General features: G+C 40.9%; 1 protein-coding gene across 4 annotated transcripts in view; it reads right to left on the reverse strand.

Moving 5' to 3' along the window:
• Positions 1 to 15,502, reverse strand: part of GINS1 (GINS complex subunit 1) — a 28,757-nt gene extending 13,255 nt beyond the window's left edge. The window contains exons 1-4 of one of the 4 annotated variants that reach the window (XM_025932367.2): positions 9,906 to 10,210; positions 5,562 to 5,626; positions 958 to 1,056; positions 337 to 427 (exon numbers count right to left, since the gene is read on the reverse strand). In XM_025932367.2, coding sequence (XP_025788152.1) covers positions 337 to 427; positions 958 to 1,056; positions 5,562 to 5,626; positions 9,906 to 9,980 — 330 coding nt within the window. In that variant the 5' untranslated portion in view covers positions 9,981 to 10,210. Of the gene's footprint in view, positions 1 to 336; positions 428 to 957; positions 1,057 to 5,561; positions 5,627 to 9,905; positions 10,277 to 15,183 lie in introns of those variants that run through there. The other 3 variants (XM_086701523.1, XM_086701521.1, XM_086701522.1) reach the window with 3 other exon arrangements.
• Positions 15,503 to 15,632: the final 130 nt, after the last annotated feature.

Consider the following 15,632-nt stretch of genomic DNA (forward strand, 5'->3'; position numbering starts at 1 on the left):
TGGACAAATGAAGAGTATTCATGTTGACTAGGAAAGGGCATGCGCACATGCACACATACACACTCATCTAAATAATAATGCCAGTTTTTAATCCTACTGATGCATCACTAATAAGTAACATAATGGGACCCTTTACTTTGTCAATAACAGAGGTTTCCACATAGCATTTAGAATTACTCCTAAATTCTTATCACAGTATATACCAAATAAATACAAGCCAAAAATTGCTGAAAAACAGATGTTAAACACAAAGAGAAATACTGTAAATACTTTCACAGGACAATGCCAGAACCAGCGTTTTCCAGATCAGAAACGTGAACAACAGTGCTAACTTACTTCTTCAGCAGACATGTGAAACCGTAAAGCATTTGGCAAGACGCTGCCATACTCCCACCTGAGTGCTCTGATCCGAAGCAGTCGATCATACCTAGGACAAGAAGAAGGTATGAGACCACATAACTATAAGAAGACACCTTTGGGACAACAGGGATACACAAATATGGACAGTACAGGTGTGGTGAAGGCTTCTTCATTTCTCAATGTTTGAGAACGGTACAGTGGTCATGAGAAAAAAGATCCAAAAAGGACCTTATTTCTTAGAGATGCATACTAAAATATTCAGTAGTAAAAGGCCATGATGTTCTAGATTAATTTAGCACAGACAAATAAAACAAGATGAAACAAATATGGCAAAATGTTAAAAATTGTTAAACTTAGATGATGGCTCCCTGGAGGGGGGGAGGTTCATAATATTTTTCATAATATTCTAGTTTTATGAAAACTGCATTTTTCATGATTAAAAAAATAATAATGGAAAAAAGATAAGTATTTAGAATGCTTGCCCAGGAAAAACAAATGTAAGAATTTCTGTTATCCATTCAAAATGGTTAATTAGGAAACCACGTGCAAAATCCTCCATTGTTTCCTGCCACTCCAAGCAAAAACTGAGAAGCTTACAGGTATGCTACAGTACAGCGTCGATTTCTTAACAAGGAACAGTGTCGAAATTTGATGGTTGGTATCAAATCACTTTGTCCACCTGATTTCACTTCATTCCTGGGAAGAACATTTAAAGAAAAGAACATTAAAAAAGAAAAAGAAGAAGAAAAGAATGAATATGTATATTTTAGCTAAGTAAAATTTTCAAAGCCAACTGACAAAGGACTTCCATGTTTGTTTTTGCACATTTACATAATCAGCAGTTAATGTAACCAAATAGTACCTGCCTCCACATCAGAGCTTTTATTATGTTAAAAGATAAAAAAGCCAAAAGCTAACTAATTTACTTAAGATCACGCTATCAGCATTTCATTTAACCATTTGGTATTTTGCATTTTTGCATACTGATTAATCTCAATTGTTTTCAAAAGACATAGTGTTAACTCACCTTTTGGAATTCCTTTATCATGCTAGTATAAGAGACAAACCTAACATCATGGTTTAAGATTATGGTCTTTTATCATGTTTTTATTTTAAAAGGAACTACTCTTCCAAATCCTTGGAATAAAGTGAGCTAAAACGGAGTCAAAATGGTCCTTCTTCACTCATCCCACAAATATTTATTGATCTTCAACTACATGCATGTCCTATACTGCAGTGTTCTTCACACAGAGAGGGAAAAACTTTGGTTTTACCCTATAAAATGTACATCTCCTTAGATATTAGCCAAGTATCACATTTAAAAACCAGATTAATTAATGGGCACAGAGTTTCAGTATTACAGGATGAAGGGTTATGATGATGGATGGTGCAGATAGCTGTGTAACATTATGCACATATTTAATACTACTGAACTATGCACTAAAATGATTAAGATGACAAATTTATGTTATTTGTATTTTACCGTAAAAAAATAGGAAAAAAAAAATAAAAACAAAACAAGAGGGAAGTATATAATAAACTAAGAGGGAAGTATGTAGCAATCCAGACCTTCCTAAAGAAGGAAAAAAATGTCTCATACACAACCTAACCTCACACCTAAAGGAGATGGAAAAAGAACAACAAATAAAAACCAAAACTAGCAGAAGAGAAATAATAAAGATTAGAGCAGAAATCAATGATATCAAAATAAAAAAGCCAGCAGAACAGATCAATGAAACCAGCAGCTGGTTCTTTGAAAGAATTAACAAAATTGATAAACCCATAGCTAGATTTATTAAAAAGAAAAAGGATTCAAGTAAATCATGAATGAAAGAGGAGAGATGACAACCAACACTGCAGAAATACAATCATTAATAAGAGAATATTATGAACAATATATGCCAACGAATTGGGCAATCTGTAAAAAACGGGTAAATTCCTAGAAACATATAAACTACCAAAACTGAAAACAGGAAGAAATAGAAAATTTGAACAGACCCATACCCAGTAAAGAAACTGAATCCAACAAACAAGAGTCCAGGGCCGGATGGCTTTCCAGGGGAATTCTACCAAACATTTAACGAAGAGTTAACACCTATTCTCTTGAAACTGTTCCAAAAAATAGAAATGGAAGGAAAACTTCCAAATTCATTCTATGAAGCCAGCATTACACTGATTCCAAAACCAGACAAAGACTCCATTAAAAAGGAGAACTACTGACCAATTTCCCTGATGAACATGGATGCAAAAATTCTCAACAAGATACTAGCAAACTGAATCCAACAATACATTAAAATAATTATTCACCACGATCAAGTGGGGTTTATTCCTGGGGTGCAGGACTGGTTCAAGATCCCCAAAATAATCAACACGGTACAGTACATTAATAAAAGAAAGGATAAGAACCACATGATTCTCTCAATAGGTACAGAAAAAGCATTTCACAAAATACAGCATCGTTCCTTGATAGAAAACCCTCACAAAACCCTCTGTAGGGACAAAGGGATCATGCAAGTTCATAACGGCCATATACAAAAGACCCACAGCTAACGTCATCCTCAACGGGGAAAAACAGAGCTTTCCTCCTAAGGTCAGGAACATGACAGGGATGTACACTCTCACCACTGTTGTTCAACAAAGTGTTGGAAGGCCTAGCCTCAGCAATCAGACAACACAAAGAAGAAGTCAAACTTTCAGTCTTCACAGATGACATGATACTGTACGTGGAAAACCTGAAAGACTCCACCAAAAAACTGCTAGAACTGATACACGAATTCAGCAAAGTCTTAGGATATAAAATTAACGTACGAAAATCAGTTGCATTTCTATACACCAATAATGAAGCAGCAGAAAGAGAAATCGAGGAATCAATCTCATTTACAATTGCCCCCCCAAACCATAAAATACCTAGGAATAAACCTAACCAAAGAGGTAAAAGATCTGTACACTGAAAATTATAGACAGCTTATGAAAGAAACTGAAGAAGACATAAAGAAATGGAAAAACATTCCATGCTCATGGTTTGGAAGAACAAATATTGTTAAAATGTCAATACTACCCAAAGCAATTTGCATATTCAATGCAATCCCTATCAAAACAACACCAGCATTCTTCACAGAGCTAGTACAAACAATCCTAAAATTTGTATGGAACCAGAAAAGACCTCAAATAGCCAAAGTAATGTTGAAAAAGAAAACCAAAGCTGGACATTTCACAATTCCAGACTTCAAGCTGTATTACAAAGCTGTAATCATCAAGACAGCATGGCACTGGCACAAAAACAGACACTCGGATCAATGGAATAGAATAGAGAACCCAAAGATGGACCCACAAATGTATGGCTAACTAATCTTCAACAAAGCAGGAAAGACTATCCAGTGGAAAAAAGACAGTCTCTTCAGCAAATGGTGTTGGGAAAACTGGACAGTGACATGCACACAAATGAAGTGGACCACTTTCTTACATCATACACAAAAATAAACTCAAAATGATGAAAGATCTAAATGTAAGATAGGAAACCATCAAAATCCTAGAGGAAAAAACAGGCAACAATCTCTTTGACCTTGGGAGCAGGAACTTCTTACTAGACATGTCTCTGGAGACAAGGGAAACAAAAGCAAAAATGACCTATCGGGACCTCATCAAGATGAAAATCTTCTGCACAGCAAAGTAAATAATTAACAAAACTAAAAGGTAACTGACAGAATGGGAGAAGATATTTGCAAATGACATATCAGATAAACAGTTAGTACCCAAAATGTATAAAGAACATATCAAACTAGGGGCACCTGGGTGGCTCAGTCAGTGAAGCATCTGACTCTCAGTTTCAGCTCAGGTCATGATCTTATGTTTTGTGAGTCGAGCCCTGCATCGGACTCCAAGCTGACAGTGAGGAGCCTGCTTGGGATTCTCTCTCTCCCTCTCTCTCTGCCCCTCCCTTGCTCACTCTGTCTCTCTCAAAATGAATAAACATAAAAAAAATTTTTTTTTAATTAAAGAAAAAAATAAAGAACATATCAAATTCAACACCCAAATAACAAATAACCCAGTGAAGAAATGGGCAGAAGACACATATAGACACTTTTCCAAAGAAGACATCCAGATGGCAAACAGACACCTGAAAAGATGCTCAACATCATTCATCATCAGGGAAATGAAAATCAAAACCACAATGAGGTGCCACCTCACACCTGTCAGAATGGCTAAAATGAACAATCAGGAAACAACAGATGCTGGTGAGGATGCAGAGAAATAGGAACACTTTTGCACTGCTGGTGGGAATGCAAACAGGTACAGCCATTCTGGACAATAGCAGGGAGGTTCCTTAAAAAAATTAAAAATAGAACTACCCTACAACCCCACAATTGCACAATTGTATTTAAAAGGGAACATCAACAAGGTTTATTTATTTTTTTATTTTATTAAAAAAAAATTTTTTTTTTTCAACGTTTATTTATTTTTGGGACAGAGAGAGACAGAGCATGAACGGGGGAGGGGCAGAGAGAGAGGGAGACACAGAATCGGAAACAGGCTCCAGGCTCTGAGCCATCAGCCCAGAGCCCGACGCGGGGCTCGAACTCACGGACCGCGAGATCGTGACCTGGCTGAAGTCGGACGCTTAACCGACTGCGCCACCCAGGCGCCCCTGCATCAACAAGGTTTATAGCAGCACTATCTACAATAGCCAAATTATGGAAAGAACCCAAATGTCTACTGACTGATGAATGTATAAAGAAGACATGGTGTATATATACACAATGGAATATTTCTCAGCAATCAAAAGGAATGAAGTCTTGCCACTTGCAACATTGTGGATGGAACTGGAGTGTATTATGCTAAGTGAAAAAAGTCAGTCAGAGAAAGATAAAAATCATATGATTTCACTCAAATGTGGAATTTAAGAAACAAAACAGATGAAAATACAGGTAGGGAAGGAAAACTAAGATAAAAAGAGAGAGGGAGGCAAACCATAAGAGACTCTTAAATACAGAGAACAAACTGAGGGTTGCTGAAGGGGTGCTGGGTGGGGGGATGGGCTAAATGGGTGAAGGACATTAAGGAGGGCACTTGTTGGGATGACCACTGGGTTTTATATGTAAGTGATGAACCACTAAATTCTACTCCTGAAACCATTAAAAAATAATAAAAAACAAAAACCTATTAAAAAAATAAAATAAAATATCAATCTCATCAAAACTTACACATCAGACTGGTTTTGTTCATACAAAGCTTTCATCTCTTCCAGAACTTGCCTGAGTCCATCCTCCTAGAACATATAAAATGGCATTAATACACATCCATTAATTCCTCTACTAAGTCTATAGCAATATTTCATCTACCCTATGTTTATCTTTGATTTATACTAAATCTTATCAAAAAGCAGTAATCCTTCATACCTCTAGGATTGGCTCTAACAAGTGTCAGTGAGGATGAGGAGAAATTGGAACCCTCAAGCACTGCAGATAGGAATGTAAAGTGGTAGAGCCCTATGGAAAACAATATGATTGTTCCTCAAAAAGTTATTTATTTATTTTTTTGTGAGAGACAGGGTGCAAGAGCAAGGGACAGAAAGAGGGAGAGAGACAGAGAATCCTCCAAGGGTCAAAGACAGAGAGAGACGTGGGGCTCAACCAGTGAGGGGCTCATGTTCACCCAAAGCAGGGCTTGAGCTCACCTGATGCTGGGCTTGAACTCATGAACTGTGAGATCATGACCTGAGCAGAAGTCAGATGCTTAACTGAGTCACCCAGGCACCCTCCTCAAAACATTTAACATATAATTACCATATTATCCAACAAGTATTCAAGAGAACTGAAAACGTATGTTCATTCAAAACCTTGTAAATAAATGTTCAGAACAGCACTTCTTTTTTTTTTTTTTGGAGAGAGCATGCACATGCACAAGCAGGGAAGGGGCAGAGGGAGAGGGAGAGAGAGAATCTTAAGCAGTCTCCACACTCAGCATGGAGCCTGACACAGAGCTTGATCTCACGACTGTGAGATCATGACCTGAGTCAAAATTAAGAGTCAGATGCTTAACTGACTGAGCCACCCAGGTGCCCCCAGAGCAGCATTATTTATGGCAGCTACAAAATGGAAACACCCGAATATCCATTAACTGATGATATGCCAAATATGGTATATTCACTCAATGGAATGTTATTTGGCCATCAAAAGGAATGACAGGGAATCCAGACCAAAAAAACCAGTGGTTGACTAAAGCTGCTACAAAAGCTACAGGTAGTAGGTGGTAGGTAGCTACAAAAGGGAAAAGGGAACCCTGAGGATGACAGAAATTTTGACTGTAGCACTGGTTACATGGATATATATACTAGTAAAACTAAAAAATGTGCTAAATTTGTACTTTGTTGTATACAAATTACACTTTGATAAAACTAACGACAAAAAAACAACAGTCCTACAAAGCAATAAGGTATGATAAAAGTATGTAAATAACTTTTAAAAAAATTTTTTATTTGATGTTTATTTTTGAAGGAGAGAGGCAGAGCATGAGTGGGGGAAGTGCAGAGAGAGAGGGAAACAATCTGAAGCAGGCTGCAGGCTCTGAGCTGTCAGCACAGAGCCCGAAGTGGGGCTCGAACCCACAAACTGTGAGATCGTGACCTGAGCTGAAGTTGGATGCTTAACCGACTGAGCCACCCAGGCGCCCCTAAATAACTTTTTATTTATAAAAATATTTAATATAAATAATATAGAAGTATTTACAGAATATTCCTTTTATCAGCAAATAATATTTTCAGGAATACCTGAAAACTCCTGTATAATCAATAGATCTGCAGGTATACAGAAGACAAGTGTGAAATAATTTTGTGAAAATACACACATGCTTTCAGATTTAGATTTTTTAATCTTATAGTGAAAACTGCACTATTTTGTGTTCCCACCTCAGGCTGGAAGTCCAAGATAATTTGCCTAAAAACTCACTTAAATTATTACCCGTTCTGCATATAGAAAGTGGACAATCATTTCAATTTGCTGAACACAGTACCTAACACTGAGAGAGAATGAACAAGGAAGAGTCCTTGCTCTAAACTGAGTGACTATCATCTTCCTGGAAGGAATGATTCTTGAAGGGTCGAGTGGGGTCATGGGTCTATGGCCTGCAAATCACTCAGGTGGATTGGACTGTCCCTGCTTGGCTGTATCAAAGACTGACCAGCTTCCAGGCTGCTGAGTCACCTGGCTAGCAGGTGAGTTTGTCAGTGGAAGGTGCACATGGAACAAAAACTGCAAAAGGTGCTCTGCCAAACTAAGACCTAGAAAAAGGAGGGATCTGGGATGCCTGGGTGGCTCAGTCGGTTAAGCATCCAACTTCAGCTCAGGTCATGATCTCACAGTTCGTGAGTTTGAGCCCCAAATCAGGTTCTCTGCTGTCAGCACAGAGCCTGCTTTGGAGCCTCTGTCTCCCTCTCTCACTGCCCCTCCCCTGCTCATATTATCTTTCTTTCTTTCTTTTCTTTCTTTCTTTCTTTCTTTCTTTTCTTTCTCTCTCTCTCTCAAAAATAAATAAAAAAAATAAGAAAAAGGAAGGATCTTACAACTTCTAAGTTCCACCCCTGGGCCCTCCAAAAGTGGTCAAGCAACACTTAACTTAAAATTTGAGTGAAACAAAGAGCTGGACTAAGGGTTTGGTTGGCTAGCTCCTGTTGGACAAGTCTCTGCCTCTTTGGGTTTGTTTCCTCTTATGGTAGATGACCTTCAACATGCCTGGTTGTCCAACTGCAGTCATATTTAAGAGTCTGAACCCCTCGGCATTCCAGCATCTCTGCTGAACCTCCCACCATTGTCTCCTAACTTTTTAAATGAGTTTAAACAGTCCTGAAAGAATAACAAACTGAAATCTAGGAAATCTGTGTTCAAGGTGAGGCTCTGCATTCAATATGCTCCAAGTTCAGACAAATCCCTTAACTTGATCTATAATTTCTCTTGGCTCAGTCTCATCTGCAAAATGACCAAACTGTCCAACCACGTGCTCTTTAATGTTCAAAACAAAACTCGCCTTTCCCCAAACACTCTTCCTCCTGAAATCTGATACAGTCCCTGAGAGAGAATTTCCCTGAGACTCGCTCTCATTCATTACCCACCCCCATCCTAACAGTTACAAGTCCTGTTTGCCTTGTCTCTGAAACTCAGACACTGATTTCCAGGCCCAGCAACCAAACACAGTCTGGATCATACACAGCTCTCACCTGGTCTATTATAACCACCCATAACCATCTCATTGACTCTGTTCTTTCTTGTCTCCAACTCATTTCCCCCATAGTGCTGCCATCATTATCCTCAAAACATAAAAAACTGCCCTATAACTCTCCTGTCTAAAATCCTTTACCAGTTTCCAAATGCCTTGTGCATGACCACTGAACTCTCTTAGGCCTAGAACCCACCTTCCTAGCCTCTGCACACACCCTGTCAGTCACCCCTACCCATGTGACCATGTGTCACTGCACTGCTGTATCCTTTGGCTGCCATGCCTATCTTCCTTCTCAGAGTGGTCCCCTCATCCTTCCATGTGTGGCTCAAATGCCTGCTCCTCTACCCCAGACCACACCAACATTGATTGCTCCTTATGCTCCTCTCTGGTGTCATCACACTGCATTCTGTTACTCCTTTCTGTGCCCCTCTCCCAGCAGAACATGCCCTGGCTCCAAATAGCGGCTGCTCTATGAGAAGGGAAGCAGTCAAGTATAAAATTTAGAGTGCAGGTCTTGAGCCAGACTGTCAGGGTTTAAATCCTAGCTTTACTTCTTATTAGCTATGGGCAAAAAAATGCCCCTAAGCGTCTGTGTATATGGCTGGAAAAAATGGTTTAAATCTCAGAGTTCTTATGAGAACAAGATTAACGTAGGCCACGTGCTTATCACCCTGTTGTCGGTACTAACAAAAATAAGAATGATTGTTATAGTAGCAGCGGTAGAAAGAAAATAAATAGCAAACACTGACTTCACTGCTGTGTGTCAGGCATTGTTCAGAGAACTTGACATATACCAACTTGCAGAGCCCTCACTACGGGAAGAGTTGACTACTATTATTACCAACTTTCCCGTTTTTGTAGAGGAAACTGGCAGCACAGATGGCATGAGTAACTGCCCCACACTCACATGATGGAGTCAGAATCCCAGTCTGGCTCTACAGGACTAGCTTCTGCCAGAGTGCTCAACAAATGCTAGATTGTTATCAGGAAACCAAGAAATGCTTGATCAAACACAGGAACAAGAAATAAAGCCATACATGAAAAAACACTGAAGGACATACACTCATGAGGAAATTCACCAAATCGCTGGGGGACATAAACATGAATGCACTCTTTTTCCTGCTATATTTTGTCTTTCCGTGTTCCAAAATTTTTGTTCCCGCCTCGAGCTGAGAAAGCACACCCTCAGGGGATATGCAGGTTAGAATCTCTGGGAGCCAGATCCTCTTACAGTCCTCCCACGAGCCCCAGGCCCGCCCCAAGGCCGCCCCCAGCGCTTCCGAGACCCCGCCCCTTCAGCACGACCAGCCCGGTGAAACTTCGTCCTCCCTTACATTGAAGGCTGGCAGCTGCCCTTCTGGCGCGCGGTGCAGCTCGCGGACCAGCTCCATGGCCTTTTCGCAGAACATGTCGGACGCGCCCCGGCCCTGCAGCTTCCTAAACCGACCGCTCTCACGCCAAACAGTCGCTGGGTTCACGGCCCCCTCTCTAAGGTACTATGGTTCGCAGTCCCACAGCCGCAGATACTCGCCTCCGCCTCCGCTTTGGCGCCAAACACACCCAGCCAATAATAACACGCTCCTGGGCCTCGCGGCTTATGGCGGCTGTGAAGGGACATTTGCCTCTACTGCGCAGCCGCACAACAGATGGGGAAGCGGTGCCTCCTTCTCTAGGGAAACCCCCGCAGCTGGGGGAGCGTAGTGGCCCTGGGTTCCAGCCTGTAGGCTGAGCAGAGACTTTCGAGTTCCCAAGCGCCACTCGCGAGATGTGCACATCTTTGTTCTTACTTTTTCCATTTGATTCATTTTTGTTTAGGTTCAAAAGGGGTTGCACTTTGAGGTTGAGAAAAAACTCAGAAACTTGTGCATTAATGTTCTGACGCAGCATTTTAGTTTTGCAGTGTGCTTTTTTTGTTCGATAGAAGAGGAAAAGCAAGTTTTATTGGGTATCTCCTGTGTGGTGTGGGCTGTGACATATTTCATTTAATTCTCACGATTAACCTGAGGTGGCTTTTAAGACTCTTGGTACTGATTAGAAAACAAGTTAGATAACCTTTTTTTTTTTTTTTTTTTTTAAAAGTAATCTCCACACCCAAGGTGGGGCTTGAGTTTATGACCCCGAGATCAAGAGTCACATGCTCTACCCACTGAGCCTGCCAGGAGACCCAAGATAGATAACTTGCTCAAGGTCACACAACGTCTAATGTGACAGAGTTTGTATTTAAGCTTTTGACTCTACAGTACCACTTTTGATTTTAAAGCAGCCCTCTAAAAACATTTGTAAAATAGCTGTATTCATGAAATCTACAAAAAGGGAAAATACTAGATTAACATGAATTCAGACAGCCATAATCTTACCTACATGATTATGGACATTTTCGTAACTATAGAATCAAAAATGGAAATTACTGCTATAGAAACAATTTGTTTTGTTTGGCTACTTTTTAAAAAGGCAATATTGCTTGGATTCATGCTAGTTAACCCTAGAAACTTTGTTCCTCTTTTGCAAATATAGATACAGTAGATATGTGATCTGAACAATGAGCATGGGAATGGCCTACAGTCTTTGAATCTTTGAGTGACATTTCCTTTTCAGCTCTACAGTAAGGAATAATTTAGCTAATTTTTTTTTTAATTAAATACACAGAACTATAGTGGATTGTGCTACAGGATTCTATTCCAAAAGTCGCCAGCATCGACAACCTTACTTTGTCACAAACCTTTTTTTTAAATATGTTTTATTTTTATTTATTTTTATTTTTGAAACAGAGAGAGAGCATGAGCAGGGGAGGGGCAGAGAGAGAGGGGGACACAGAATCTGAAGCAGCACAGAGCCCAATGTGGGGCTCGAACCCACAGACTGTGAGATCATGACCTGAGCTGAAGTTGCTTGCTCAACTGACTGAGCCACCCAGGCACCCCTAAACCTTTTTTTTTTTTTTAAACAAATGGTGTTTATTAAATAGCATTTTTTTTTTCAGTTGATTTATTTTGGGAGAGAGAGAGAGTGAGCATGAGCAAGGGAGGGGCAGAGAGAGAGGAAAAGAGAGAGAATCCTAAACAGGCACCACACATTGGTGTGGAACCTGATGTGGGGCTCAAACTCACAAACTCTGAGATCATGACCTGAGCTGAAACCAAGAGTAGGATGCCCAACCAACTGAGCCACCACCCAGGTGCCCCTGACATAAACCCTTTTATTTCAGATCCTTACTTCCTTACCTGTACAGTAGGGACAATAGTATACACTTCTGAGGGGTTGCAGTAATTCATTACTCCTTCAGCAAATGTTTATGAAGTACCTACTACATACTGGGTATTGTTCTAGACATTGGACATAAAACAGTGAATACAGTCCTTGCGCTCACAGTCTATGTTCCAGTATGGGAAAATAGCAATTCACAGATACAGTTATACGGATAATAAATATATTTGTGAGAAGTGCAAAGAAGAATAAGCCAGGGAAGGTAAACAGAGTGATGATGAGGGCCTGAAGGTTCTGAGATAGTGTTCAAAGGCGGCACAGACCTGCAGCAGAGAGGGAATAAGCTGTGTGGAGATGGGGCCATAGGATGGGCAGAGAATTATGGGCAGCAAGAAATGCAAGTGCAAAGGCCACAACGAGGAGGGTGGGTGGCTCACACACATGCCACCCACACCCTTTCTTGGGGCCTGTGCATCAGCAAGGAGTCAGTGACACTGGAGTAAAGTAAGGGAGGGAGACACTGGTGATTGAGATCAGAGTGAGGGCTGGAGGCCATGTCAGGTAGGACCCCAAAGGCCCTTTCATAAGCTTTCTGTTTTATTTTCACTGAGATGGGGAACCATATAGGTATTTTGAGCAAACAAGTGACCTAGGTCTTTAAAAAGACCTTTCTGACAGCTGAGTTAAGTAGACAGGTGGGTAAAGGTGGAGGCAGAGGACCACTTATGGTGAGAAGTGGTTGGATCCTGGATAGACTTTACTTTTTTAAGTTTATTTATTTATTTTGAGAGAGAGAGAAAGAAAGAGTGAGTAGGGGAGGGGCAGAGATAGAGGGAGAGAATCCCAAGCAGGCTCCACATGCTGTCAGCACAGAGCCTGACTTGGGGCTTGATCTCACAAACTGTGCTATCATGACCTGAGCTGACATCAAAGGTGGCTGACTGACCACTTGGGGTGCCTGGGTGGCTCAGTCTGGCTCTTGGTTTCAGCTCAGGTCATGATCTCACCGTTTCATGAGTTCAAGCCCCACATCGGGCTCCAAACTGACAACGCAGAGCCTGCTTGGGATTTTCTATCTCCCTCTCTCTCTCTGCTCCTCCTCCACTTGTGCTGTTTCTGTCTCTCTCAAAATAAACAAATAAACTTAAAAAAAAAAAAAAGTAGCTAACTGAGCTGCCCAGGTGGCCTGGATCCTGGATGGATTTTGAAAGGAGAGCTGATAAGGCTTTGTGATAGACACCATGGCATAAGAAGGGAGGATTCTAGGGTGATCTCAGAGTTTTGGCCTAAGGAAATGCAAGTATAAGGTTGCCATTCCTGAGGTAAGGAAGGTTACACAAAGAGTTGGGAACTCAGCTTTGAACATAATAACTTTAGATGCCAATAGTATATCAGAGTGGACAAGCAGACCATTAGAGGGGCCTGGGGTTTAAGGAAGAGGTGTGGACTAGAGATACAAATGTGGGTGTCACCAGTGTAGTCTTTAAAGACTTTTAGATACTACTCAGAAAGCCAATGTGGTATATTGGGGAGCAAGAATTTCCTGTCCCCTTCTAGGTGCTTCTAGCTCTACTAAGAATCAAATTGATATGAGACAGATTAACAGAATAGTTTCCTATATACAGGAAATCCACATTGACACAGAAACTTGAAAGACACACAAAATAAGGTATATTTATTATCCTGAACTAAAGAGAAGCAGCCAGGGGTCTGGGAGTTAGAACGGAACGAATACAAGTCACAGGGCAATAAGAAGAGCAGATGTTTGGTAATTTAGATGTCTGCTTTGCCATATAGATGGGTCATGCAGATAAAGTTTATCTCTGGTAATAACCATTATTCTGGGAAAGACTCCCAATTTAGATTCTTCTATTTAGTTAAGGGAGGGCCAAAACATTTAAGTCCATAGGTCTTGATTGCCTTTAGTTCAAAATAATCTTCAAGCCAAAGTGGCCCATTTGGGGGAAGCCTGCCTTTGGCCCCTAGAGGACCAAGAGTTGAGGACTATATGAGCAAGTCCTAAATGCCAGCAAGACTCAATACCCCTCACATTTCTCTCTTCTCAACAGCCCTACCTTCCTTGCTTTTTTGTTTTTCTATTAAAAAGGATTTTGTGAGTGATGGGGTCAATTTTTTTTTTAACTTCAGTTTCTAGATTCCCAGTCTCCGGTATGTGCTAGTTTAACACTTCAAAGAATTCATCATTTAAGTTCTAGGAGAGTATTTGGAGATACCCACACAAATATGAATGCTGGTTGTGATATATTTTGCAATACAGTCAATGAAATTCTATTGTAATTTAGAAGTACCATTACAAAGCTAATATAAGAAGCTACTCAATTCCTTTTTTTAAATGTCTTTTTTTTTATTTCTAAGCAAGAGAGCACATGTGGGGGAGGGGCAGGAAGAGAGAGAATGACAGAGGATCGAAAGCAAGCTCTGTGCTGATACTAGTGGGCCTGAAGTGGGGTTCAAACTCAGTAACTGTGAGCTCATGGGATCATGGCCTGAGCTGAAGTCAGATGCTCAATCAGCTGAGCCACCCAGCCACCCCAAGAGCTACTGAATTTCTAAAGGCATTTCTAATTGATCTTAAATGATCAGTTGCCAATAGTTTTCTACTGACACAAATGTTGAAATTACACAAGTTCATTTTGTAATAAATAAGCAAATCTCAGGGCGCCTGGGTGGCTCAGTTGGTTAGCCAACCAACCTGGGCTCAGTTCATGATCTCATGGTTCATGGGTTGGAGCCCGCATTGGGCTCTGTGCTGACAGCTCAGAGCCTGGACCATGCTTCAGATTCTGTGTCTCCCTCTCTCTCTCTGCCTCTCCCTGCTCATGCTGTCTTTCTCTGTCTCAAAAATAAACATTAAAAAAAAAAGAAAAAGAAAGTAAGCAAATCTCTAGGTGGTAGATCGTTTGTAAGAAATAATGCCATATTAAAGAATGCCAAAACTGTAAAACCAAATTTGTGAAACTACTCTTTTCTTTGTAAGATGAGTTGAATTAGTTCTTAACTTGGGTTCCAGAAGTGTAAATTTATCTTTGAAACTTATTTCTTCCATCAGCTACTTTTTTTGTTTTAAAGTTTTTATTTTTAAGTAATCTCTACACCCAATTTGGGGCTTGAACCAACAACCCCAAGATGGAGAGTCTTATGCTCCACCGACTGAGCAACCCAGGTGCCTCTCCATCCACTATTTCTAACTGCTTTACAAAAATCTAAAATCAAATACAGGTTTTTAAGAAGTAAGTTGTTTAAGTAGCTCAGTTTTCCTATGTTCAGCCCAAAACTTAACAGTTAAATTATCTATACACTTGTGTTAAAAAAAAAAGTACCTGAAAGTATATTTTTAAAAGTCTTGTGGGAAAACAGTTATAAATCATGAGAATGGTGATTTGTTACCTTTTGCTTTTGGTTCTTATAAACCGTTATAAGAACATTTCTGATGGGTTCATTCAGATTGGGTTTCCAGCATTAGAGGAAAATCACAAAGCCTGGGGCGGGAGGGGAAGGAGCCAGCTTTCCGCTGCGGCTCTGGATCACTGGGTGCTCCGTTTCAGTCCCGCGTTGTCTCACGTTCGGGTCATCGATCTGGGGCAGGACCCGGTGCGTTTGCACACGGCGCCGAGCACTAGGCAAAACTGGCCCTCCCACTCTCCGGGACCGAGCCCAGACCCCACCACAGCAAAATCGACCGCTTGGCCCTGCCGGGACCATGACGCCCCGCACGGCTTCGCCTGCCCTTCTCCAAGATGGCTGCAGGTCGGCGCCGGGAACACTGGGCCCACTACCCGAGGAACTAGGGACGGGGCGGAGTGGGGGGCGGGGTCGGCAGGAGCCCGGCGTTGATT

Source organism: Puma concolor, chromosome A3 (genome assembly GCF_028749965.1).
Source record: "Puma concolor isolate L17-30 chromosome A3, mPumCon1.1.hap2, whole genome shotgun sequence".
Taxonomy (NCBI): Eukaryota; Metazoa; Chordata; class Mammalia; order Carnivora; family Felidae; genus Puma; species Puma concolor.